The sequence below is a fragment of the Lithobates pipiens genome, unplaced genomic scaffold (assembly GCF_037356315.1).
Source record: "Lithobates pipiens isolate NorthernLeopardFrog02 unplaced genomic scaffold, aLitPip1_a1.2 Scaffold_16, whole genome shotgun sequence".
Lineage (NCBI taxonomy): Eukaryota > Metazoa > Chordata > Amphibia > Anura > Ranidae > Lithobates > Lithobates pipiens.
Window position 1 is genome coordinate 444,610,614 of NW_027507748.1, and position 12,019 is coordinate 444,622,632.

The window sequence follows — 12,019 nt, forward strand, 5'->3', positions numbered from 1 at the left end:
GGTTGTCAAATGCTGTGTTTTCTATTCAAACACAGCGTAATGTGTTAAAATGGAAATTGCAGTGTTGACTAAAACGCCCGTCGATGCAAACTCTTAAGGGCACAGTCACACCAGAACCTGCCCGTCTACTGCACATTTTCTTCATGCACATTTAAATGCATTTGATGCGAGTTTTTAAGTGTGTTTACATGCAGTGGCACATGTTTTTCCATTCGTGTTTGTCCTGGTTTGTTCCTTCTTCTTTCTTTGGGCTTTTATGTGTACTGCAATGCATTGTGTTGCCTTTGCGCATGTTTAGATGTGTCTGCGTGCATTTGTGTGGGGTGGGTTTCATTGCGATTTTTCGAAGGAGTCCAGTGCATTTTTATTTACCAGTTCAGGTGCAATTCATGTGCGAATTTTTAAAGTGTATGACACATGAATTCGCACCTGGACTGGACTGAAGATCGTATAAGTTATGTGAACTTTGGTTCACACGTCATGCGAATTGAATGCAGTTCAAAACGCATCCAATTCGCATATATATGAACTGAGCCTAATGTTGTGAACTATGCCCATAAGATAACTTGGATTTTGGACTGCCTATGCAGTTGGAGTGCAGTCAAAAATGCATCCCACTGCATCTGATGTGAATGGGCCCTAATTGCCGGTTCACATAATTTGTACGCTCTTCAGTCCAATTCAGGTGCGAATTCAAGTGTCATCACTTTAAAAATTCGCACCTGAAGATCACCTGAACTGGTAAATGAAATTGCACCAGACTCCTTTGAAAATATCGCAATTAAACTGACCCCACACAAACGCACACAGACACATCTAAACATGCGCAAAAGCACCACAATGCATTGCAGAACACATAAAAGCCCAAAGAAAGAAAAAGGAAGTGAGTGATCTTACAGGACAAGCAGGGATGGAAAAACATGTGCCACTGCATGTAAACGCATTTAAAAACTCAAATGCATGTAAATATGCATGAAAAAATGTGCAGTTTACACCAGAAACTGCACATAGCTGCGTGTTTTTGACTGCATGTTTACATGCATTTAAAGCGTGTTTGAGGCACGATTGAATGTGTTTTTCACTGCGTTTGGAGTGCATTTTTCCACATATTTTTGGTCTGGGCTTAAAGGGGCGCAGTGCATTTGAAGCGCATTTGTATTGCAGCCAACTGCATCCAACTGCGGTCAGTGTAAAAGGGCCCATTCATATCAGAAACTGCACATAACTGTGCCATGTGACTACATGTTTACATGCCTTTGATGCGTTTTGTGCTGTGTTTAGCACTGCATTTGAAGCACATTTTTCTATACATTTGTGGGCTTGGCTTTCTTGGCTTAAGGGCCCATTCACACCAGAAACTCCACATAACTGTTTTTGCCTGCATGTTTACATGCATTTGAAACATGTTTGAAGCACGCTTGACATGTGCTTAACATACACTTGAGTGCATTTTGTGCTGCGTTTGCAGTACATTTTTCTATACTTTTTTTGGGCTTGGCTTTCTTGACTTAAAAGGGCGCAGTGCATTTGAAGTGCGTTTATAGCAAGTTCCCTGCATTTGTGGTGCAGAATAATGCAGCTTGCTCTACTTTTTTTAACTGCTTTAAACTGCACTGCAATGATGTGAACTATGCCCATGGGATTACCTTGATTTTGGGCTGTCTGTGTAGTTGGAGTGCGGTTCAAAATGCATCCAACTGCATGAAAGAGGCGCAGTGCGTTTGAAGCGTGTTTGTAGTATGTTCTGCACTACGCATGCACAGAAAAGTGCGCAAATGCACTGTGACGCAGTGCACATAAAAGCCCAAAGAAAGAAGAGGGAAGTGACCTCAGATATACAAGCTAATGCCTTAAAAAATGTGTCAAATACACTTTACTACGCATGCAAAAATGCACAGTAAACGCACACTTTCTGGTGTGAATGAGCTCCTAAAGTTTTTGCAATTATGGTTATGGAGGTGAGGATACATTCTGAGGTAACTGATAACGGCTGCCATTTTGTCATCTTTCTCATCCTTTGCACTACCTTGCTACGCATGCACAGAAAGGTGCGCAAATGCACTGTGACGCCGTGCACATAAAAGCCCAAAGAAAGAAGAGGAAAGCGACCTCAGATATACAAGCGAATGCCTGTAAAAATTTGTCAAATACACTTCACTACGCATGAAAAAATGCACAGTAAACGCACACTTTCTGGTGTGAATGAGCTCCTAAAGTTTTTGCAATTGTGGTTATGGAGGTGAGGACACATTCTGGGGTAACTGATAATGGCTGCCATTTTGTCATCTTTCTCATCCTTTGCACTACCTTGCTACCTAAACCCACAGGTGTAAAGCCTAGACTGGCACACGGGGTGCTAGGCAGCAGTGGCAGGTATCCAGGTGTGCCTAGGAATAGTTGTGGGAGGGATGGCAGGGACACATATGTTTTCTGTAGCCATTCACAGTGACAGCATAGTAGCAGTGAGGAGGGAAGGGAAGGAAAAGTGCGGGAGTGGGGCAGCCGGTGCTCGGGAGGCGGGACAGTGCTGAGGAGAGCAGGACACAACTCTCTGATTCCTAATACACAGGCAGGCAGAGCTCTGTATGATACATATTATCTTGTATGATACATAGCACCTTGTATGATACATAGCGCCTCATCACATCATGGCTGCTAAACATCACGCCGATCACAGGAAAATCTCAGAGCTGCAGACCAAGGTATTCATTTCACTCTCCATTCATTTCATCTGAAAACCTTTTCTGCTTTTATTGCGCTGTTTGTCTTATTTGCATGCCCTGGTGGATTTGATTTGTGAGGTAAGTTTGGGAAGGTGTATGAAGAGTCTCATGAGAAATGTGCATGGTTTATTACAATGTGCAGTGAGGTATGCCATTCGTAGTGGGCACAGGACTTCCCTGGCCGTGTGTAGTGAAAGGCAGGAGGCTTCGGTTACCATGGATACAAGCTTGGCTGGGGCAGCACTGTCTACATAACTAAACCGACTTCGGGCCCCTGGAAAGTCCTGTGTGCCCCATATAGCAGGTAAGTCTGATTTCACTGGAAAACACAATTCCTTTTTTTATTATAAAATGCCAATTTATGTCAAGGTACAAAAAAAACAAAAAAACAATTGTTACCTATGTGCCTGGTTCACCCTTAAACACAGTACACCATTGAGCTGTACAAATTCTGCGAACGCACTGCCGCAGTTCGCGGTAAAACTGAAACAGCATAAGAAACTAAGGCTCATTCCCACTTTTACAGCGACTTTGATGCAACTTTCATGCGACTTTGGGTGGGCGCAACTTGGATCTTGTCCCTCTACAAAGTCGGATCCACTGTCGCATATAAAACATTCATGTATGACTTTCATGCAACTTCTGAGGGTTAACATTGAAGTCTATGACCCTCAAGTTGCATGAAAGTTGGACCAAAGTAGTGCATGAACTACTTTGAAATCGCTGCGACTTTAACCGCTTCAGCCCCAGGAGATTTTACCCCCTCCCTGACCAGAGCACTTTTTGCGATTTGGCATTACATCGCTTTAACTGACAATTGTGCTGTCGTGCGAGGTTGCACTCAAACAAAATTGATGTAATTTTTTTCCCCACAAGTAGAGCTTTCTTTTGGTGATATTTGATCATCTCTGTGTTTTTTATTTTTTGCGCTATAAACAAAAAAAGAGTGACAATTGTGGAAAAAAAACGCTATATTTTTTACTTTTTGCTATAATAAATATCCCCCAAAAATATATAAAAAAACATTTTTTTCCCTCGGTTTAGGCTGATATATATTCTTCTACATATTTTTGGTAACAAAAATCACAATAAGTGTATATTGGTGTGCACAAAATGTATATCTTTTACAAAATAGGGGATAGTTTTATGGCATTTTTATTATTCATTTGTTTTTATTAGTAATGGCAGCGATCTGCGATTTATATCGTGACTGCGACATGGCGGACACTTTTGACACTGTTTTGGGACCATTGCCATTTATACAGCGATCAGTGCTATAAAAATGCAATGATTACTGTGCAAATGACACTGGCAGTGAAGGGGTTAACCACTAGGGGGACGATGAAGGGGTTAAGTGTGTCCTAGGGAGTGATTCTAACACCCCTTTCACACTGAGGGCATTTTGCAGGCGCTATAGCTCAAACAGCTGCTCCATTGTCTCCAGTGTGAGAAGCTTTTACACTGGAGTGGTGCGCTGGCAGGGCTTCAGGAAAAGTCCTGCCAGCAGATTCTTTGGAGCGGTGAAGGAGCGGTGCGTTTACCGCTCCTCCACCGCTGCTCCCCATTGAAATCAATGGGGCAGCGCGGCTATACCGCCTGCAAAATTCCGCTATTGCAGACGGTTTTAACCCTTTCTCAGGCACTAGCAGGGGTTAAAAGCGCCCCGATAGCGGCGGAAATACGCCGCAAATCAGATGAAAAATAGTGGCGTTTAGCCGCTGGCGCTATGGGCGGCACAGTGTGAAAGGGGTCTTACTGTGGGGGGGGGGGGGGTGAGCTTCCACTCACATGACAGTGATCACTGCTCCCGATGACAGGGAGCAGTGATCTCTATCATATCACTAGGCAGAACGGGGAAATGCTTTGTTTACAAAGGCATCTCCCCATTCTACCTCTCCATGACACAGTCGCGGGCACCCAGCGGACATCAGGTCTGCAGGACCCACAGTCACATTGAATGTGGCGGGCAGTCCCGCTTCTTAAAAGGGACATACCTGTACGCCCTTTTGCCCACCCGTGCCATTCTGCTGATGTATATTGTCGTGCAGGAGTCAGGAAGCATGTATATGAATGGTTGTCCTTGGAAAACATGGGGAACAACTTGCCATGCAACTTTGATGTCCAAAGTCATGTGACAACTCGCTTAAGTGTAAAGGGGGTGTAATGCAGGTCTATGGAGCCACCAACTGTGGTATAGTAGTGCAGCATTTAAAGAGTTAAATTAGGCATTGAGAAGGCAACATTGCCACCTTGCCGCCTGTCAAATGCCTCTGAAAAGCAATCCAGGAATGGTTCACTTTTCAGAGGAACACCACTGAACCAGCGACTTCTGCATGTAAATGCTGTGTTTTACCATGCAGATAGCATGAACCGTCCATAAATAAAAGAATTTAGGTTAAGCCTTATCTCACTTTTCTGATTATATTTCATTTTACACCATATATTTAGGCCCTATTACATAGGGGGATGGTAACTATAGGCAGTTGAGCCACTGTGCTACTGTACCCCGAGAAAACACCCAACTGAAAGTTAACATGGCCACCACCCATTTTAGTACATTCTGCCACTATGTGGCCTGGGAAAAAAATTATACCGTTGGTTGAATTTGGTGGGCACTACTATCTCCAAAGTCGGGACTGTGCTACAATCATCTGTAAACCAAGCAGTTATGGCACAGTGCTGTGGCCTTTCAAAGGTTAACATGGGCTTTGAGGAAGTGGCATAACTTCTGAGCTGCTTGTCAATTGCCCCTGAAAAGCAATTCACCGCAGATCACTTTGGAGAGGGGCAGCAAACATAACTTATTGGAAGTTTCTGGGGGGTACCTGGTTTTGACAGGTACAGTAGCTGTTCCCACTTCCAGTCAGATTGCCACAGCAAGCGAGTGAAAGTTTGTCCCCCCTCTGTCCTCCACAGTCTTCTGGGACACATCACAGGTCCCAGAAGACTGTGGAACCAACCATTCACAAAGCACAGCGTGGCTTGCGCATGAGCAGTTGGAACCGGCTGTGAAGGCGCAAGGTTTCCCTTACCTAAGATGCTGGTGCCTGGACCCAAAGCTGATTGAAGAATCGGCTAGGGTGAGCACATCGCTGGATCCCTGGACAGGTAAGTGTACTTTTATTAACCCCCCTGACGGTATTCCCGAGTCTGACTCGGGGTGGATTTTTCATACCAAAAGCGGTATCCCCGAGTCAGACTCGGGACTGCATCGCTGGATCCAGGAGGAGGTTTACTTACCTTCTCCCTCGGATCCAGGGTTGTCTCCCCGCTGTACGAGCGAGCCGTGTCTCGCTCGATGCATTACATCGCCGATCTCCGTGCCCTGCGAGCGTTGCGACGCACGGGCACGGAGATCGGCGCCAAATTCAAAAAGTGAAACAAACAGTAAACATACAGTATAATGTAATCTTACAGATTACATTGCTGTATGTAATAATTTCACATCCCCGTTGTCCCTAGTGGTCTGCCCAGTGTCCTGCATGCAGTTTTATATAATAAAAACTGTTCTTTATGCCTGGAAACTGGAGATTGCCCATAGCAACCAAAACTGTCACTGTACATCAAAAATGATTTTAGACCAGCTAGAAAACAGCGATAATAAATTAGAATCACTCGCAGAATTGAGCGATAGCGATTTGTGGGGAGATCCATCATCAAATACTGAAAAGTAATGACAGTGACAATTCTGCAACTGAGCAAATTTCTGTGTTTTTGATTTGATTACATTATTGAATAATTTTTATTATTGTTATATTATTATTTGGTACAATTATTTATAATTATTTATTATATTATAATTTATGATTTAATTTTTCAAACTTTATCATACCCGGGATGTCTGCTAGACTCTGGTTTGGACAGATTTAAGAGAGTTATTCCTAAGAATTGCAGGACTACAATATAAAACGCCAAATTTTCATGCAAAATAATGGTACCGCTTTTAGCACCTAAAATCCGAAATAATCGTACCGCCAGGGAGGTTAATAGTCAGCAGCTAAGGTATTTGTAGCTGCTGACTTTGAATTTTTCTGGGGGGAAACTGGAGCTCCTCTTTAAGCTGGCCATAGACAATTTAAACCATTTATGAGCCCGCTAACTGTAATCCATCAATCTACTTGGGTACAACCAGCACGTCAGATATTTAGGATGCTATTAATGCCAGCAACTATAGCCTCTAGCAATAATCACTGTGTTCTCTTCCTCTTTAGGGTCCATATCCTCCTATTAGAGCACACCTCTTCCTCTATGTCCATTGAAAGTGGATAACAAGTGACATCCTTCACTTTTGAGTTCTAAGGATGTGACCCCCCCCCAAATTGAACCTCTGAGATTGAAGTATGTGACCCTCCCCCCCAAAAAAATTGAAGGACTACAAGTCCCAACAATAATTCCTTAGATCTAAGGATCTGACTGCCCCCAAAATTGAAGGACTAGATCTCACGGGTTCATGCTGGGACTTGTAGTCCTTCACTGGTTTGGGAGTGGGCAGGCAGGGGGTGTCACATGCTCAGCTCAGAGGGGTTTATGCTGGGACCTGTAGTCCTTCACTATTATGGTGGGGTCGCATCCACTAAAAGTGAAGGACTACAAGTCCCAGCATGAACCCCTCCTCTTTGTATGGGTCTCTGCAGTGCCTGGCTCCCTCATGACACAAACAATTCAAAGCCATCCATGGTGACCAGCCTCATCTCAGAGTTTTGAGAGTTGTTCTCGACTGAGTGAGTCCTAGAAGTTCCCGTTCCCCTCCCTTCCTCTAAGCATGCTGTGCCACCAGAGAAGATGGAGGAGGTGGGTGGAGCTAAAGCTCTAGGAACAGAGGAGGATGCTAAAACCTACAGTTTGAATGCTGCGGCCTCGGCCTCACTCTGCATTAGAGCGGGGACGTGACGTCACTGGTTGCTAGATGCCAGGCCCTGAGGCCCTAGCAACCAGTGAGCAGTAGATTTATTTAGTGGTGGAGGTGGAGCAAGCTACAGGTCTTGACTGGCCAGGATTAATACTGCCAGTTAGTAAAGCGGCACTGTCTATGGTGGCCTTTTTTGGGGCATTTGCAGTCCTCCCTAGTGTCCCTTCTGCCTGGGGGGGGGGGGCAGTGCCACCCCTTATAAATTCCGCCGTAGACAAACACCTTGTTTGCCTAGCGGTAGATACTCCCCTGGAAAGAGGAGCTCACAGATATCAATAGAGTTCAATTGTGGTTAAAACAAATCACCATAGTTGTAGTGTAACATTTATTTCCTGCAGCACAGAACTGAAGGTCTGGTACCTCCGTATTGTCCTGGGGTTAGGAATCAAGACAGGAGTCTGCATTGCAGCCATGTTGTACTGATCAAGGTTGCAGTGCTCTGCAGGCTTCAATACAAAATAATAATAAATGCATATTTTTTTATTTTGTTAACATGGGTACATTTATTACATTTTTGCAAAAGGTGGACTGTGCTTTCCAACATGACAGAGTGTTTTGGAGAGTATTGAATCAATATTTTCATCATTTTATTTTTGAGTATGTTTCAGAGTGTATTCTTCACCTATTGAAGAATAGAGAGTTAAATATTTTCCATTCTTCTTTGCAAAATAGCTCAAGCTCTACCAGATTGGATGGAGAGCATCAGTGAACAGAAATTTTCAAGTCTTGCCACAGATTCTCAATTGGATTTAGGTCTGGACTTTGACTGGGCCATTCTAACACATGATTTGATCTAAACCATTCCATTGTAGCTCTGGCTGTATGTTTAGGGTCATTGTCCTGCTGGAAGGTGAACCTCCACCTTAGTCTCAAGTCTTTTGCAGACTCTAACAGGTTTTCTTCTAAGATTGCCATGTATTAGGCTCCATCCATCTTACCATCAACTATCACCAGCTTCCCTGTCCCTGCTGAAGAAAAGCATCCCACAGCATGCTCTTTGCGGTCGCATGGCGACCATTAAGATCGCACTCTTACCCAAATTTCTCTATCTCTTTGAGACACTGCCTATCCCCATTCCGTCTCTACACCTTAACCGGTTCCTGACCAGCGCATGACGATGTACGACGACAGAATGACACGGGCAGGCATATTGGCGTACAGGTACGTCCAATATTCAATGCCGCCCTGCCATCGGGAGCGCGCCGCCGGCGGCGCGCTCCCGCGCTGGTCGGGGCCCCGTGAGTCCGGTCGCGGGACCCGCGGACTCGATCGCCGCGGGCATCCCCGCGATCGTCTCACGGGACAGCTGAATGGAGGAAATGCCGTGTAAACAGCATTTCTCCATTCTGCCTAGCAACTAGTGACGCTGATCTCTGCTCCATGTGATTGGAGCAGAGATCAGTGTTCACTAAATGAAAGCCCAACCCCCCCACAGTTAGTAACACACCCCTAGGAACACTTAACCCCAACACTGCCACCCACTGGTTAACCCCTTCACTGCCAGTGTCATTTACACAGGAATCACTGCATTTATATAGCAGTGATTACTGTATAAATGACAATGGTCCCAAAAATGTCCGATGGGTCCCCCACAATGTCGCAGTCACAATAAAAATCGCTGATCGCCGCCATTACTAGTAAAAAAAAAAATAATAAAAAATTATTAATAAAAATGCTATAAAACTATCCCTATTTTGTAAACGCTATAACTTTTGCGCAAACCAATCAATAATCGCTTATTGCGATTTTTTTTACCAAAAATATGTAGAAGAATACGTATCGGCCTAAACTGAGGGAAAATTTTTTTTTTATATATATTAATTTTGGGGGATATTTATTATAACAAAAAGTAAAAAATAATGCGTTTTTTTCAAAATTGTCGCTCTATTTTTGTTTATAGCGCAAAAAATAAAAACTGCAGAGGTGATCAAATACCACCAAAAGAAAGCTCTATTTGTGGGAAAAAAAAGGACGTCAATTTTGTTTGGGAGCCACATCGCACGACCGCGCAATTGTCAGTTAAATCGACGCAGTGCCGAATCGCAAAAAGTGGTCTGGTCTTTGACCAGCAAAATGGTTCGGTCTGTAAGTGGTTAAAGGAGCTGTAATGTCAGAAGGTTTTTTATCTTAATACATTCTGCGCATTAAGATAAAAAGCCTTCTGTGTGTAGCTGCCCCCCTCAGCCCTCCTAATACTTACCTGAGCCCCATCTCTGTCCGGCGATGTCCATGACTGTGTCAGCCATCCCAGACTCTCTCTCCTGATTGGCTGAGACACAGTAGGTTTGCCATAGGCTCCCTTGGCTGGCAATCAAGTCAGTTAGCTAGTCACGAGAGAGAGGGGTCGGAGACGAACAGCAGCTCTGTGTCTGAATGGACACACAGAGCTGCAGCTCAGCTCAGGTGCCCCCATAGCAAGCTGCTTGCTGTGGGAGCACTGAACAGGAGGGAGGGGCCAGGAGCACAGAAGAGGGACCCGAGAAGAGGAGGATCTGGGCTGCTCAGTGCAAATCAACTGCAATAGAGCAGGTAAGTATAACATGTTTGTTATTTAAAAAAACAAAACAAAGAATCAAGACTTTACAATCACTTTAAAGGAGTTGTAAAGGTAAATATTTTTTCACCTTAATGCATTCTATGCATTAAGGTGAAAAAACATCTGACAGTGCCTACGACTGTTGGAACCTATGTCGCTTTTGTGCACTCTTTGGCGGCGCGCCACATTATTATACCCTCTTATCTCTACTGCCTCATTTGCAACGTCATTTCTGTTCACATTCAATGTCCCTGACAACTTGACCTCGCAAATTTCTCACTTTTGGATGGAAAGGGCCCTGTTTAACCACTTAAGCCCCGGACCATTTGGCTGGCCAGAGCATTTTTTGTGATTCGGCACTACGACGCTTTAACTGACAGTTGCGTGGTTAGCAACTTGGCTCCCAAACAAAATTGATGTCCTTTTTTTCACACAAATAGAGCTTTCTTTTGGTGGTATTTGATCACCTTTGCGGTTTTTATCTTTTGAGCTATAAACAAAAAAAGCGCCAATTTTGAAAAAAACGCATTCTTTTTTACTTTTTGCTATAATAAATATCCACCCAAAAAATATATATAAAACATTTTTTTTTCTCGGTTTAGGCTGATATGTATTCTTCTACATATTTTTGGTAAAAAAAATTTGCAATAAGCGTTTATTGATTGGTTTGCACAAAAGTTATAGCATTTACAAAATAAGGGGTAGTTTTGTGTCATTTTTATAAATTTTTTTTTATTAGTAATGGCGGCGATCAGCGATTTTTATCATGATGACGACATTATGGCGGACACATCAGACGATTTTGACACATTTTTGGGACCATTGGCATTAATACAGCGATCAATGCTATAAAATTCCATTGATTACTGTAAAAATGTCACTGGTAGTGAAAGGGTTAACCACTAGGTGGCGGGGAGGGGTTAAGTGTGTCCTGGGCAGTGATTCTAACTGTCTGGGGGATAGGCTAGCAGTGACATGACACTGATCGTTGCTCTCGGTGACAGGGAGCATCAGAGTCCTGTCACTAAGAAGAACAGGGGGGGGGGAGGGGGCGTGGCCGGATGTGATTGAGGCAGCACGCGTCTCTGCATAGCTCCGTGAATCCTGACCTTATCCGCGCTGTTGGAGTGTACTGACTCCCTCCTATTGTTCACCGCTGTTTGGGGGAAGGAGAGAGGAGTGGAACGATGCCCTTTTCAGCATCCAAGAAGCACCAGAAGCCGCCGAAAGACTCGCGGTCCTCGCGCTCCGTGCGGGAGCGGGACTCCGCCCACGCCATCTTGCCTGCGCTGGACTTGGATCAGCGGGAGGGCGCGAAAGTGAAGCTGGCGACACAGCAGGGAGACAAGATGGAAGCTGGGCCAGACATGGATAGCCCGGAGGAGCAAGTGCTGGCGGTGGATACAGCGGCAATCACACGACCGATCCTGGAGGCGATCAATGTGAGTAAATCGGAACTCATGGGGCGCATAGATCTGTTGTCCTCGGAATGTACATTAATTCGTCACGATCTGGATAAGATAAGGGGCAGACTCACCACGGTGGAAGACAGGGTCTCTGAAGTGGAAGATGTTAGCCATGCCCACGGGACTAGTCTACGTGAACTGCGGGATCTAGTGAGCTCCTTACAGCGCAGAGCGGATGACGCCGAAGACCGCCAAAGGAGAAATAATGTTCGGGTGGTGGGCCTGCCAGAGGGAGCGGAGGGGGATAAACCTGTCATGTTTGCTGAATCTTTCTTTAAAACCCTTTTATCACTGGAGGATTTACCCCCTACATACGTGGTATAAAGGGCTCACAGGGTTCCCACAGGTAGAAGACCTCCTGGAGCACACCCTCGGCCCTTTCTGG

General features: G+C 44.7%; 1 protein-coding gene across 2 annotated transcripts in view; it reads left to right on the plus strand.

Moving 5' to 3' along the window:
* Nucleotides 1-2,495: 2,495 nt before the first annotated feature.
* Nucleotides 2,496-12,019, plus strand: part of TSGA10 (testis specific 10) — a 180,961-nt gene continuing 171,437 nt past the window's right edge. Inside the window, exon 1 of one of the 2 annotated variants that reach the window (XM_077482743.1) lies at nt 2,496-2,702. In XM_077482743.1, coding sequence (XP_077338869.1) covers nt 2,649-2,702 — 54 coding nt within the window. In that variant the 5' untranslated portion in view covers nt 2,496-2,648. Of the gene's footprint in view, nt 2,703-2,935; nt 3,028-12,019 lie in introns of those variants that run through there. The other variant, XM_077482744.1, reaches the window with a different exon arrangement.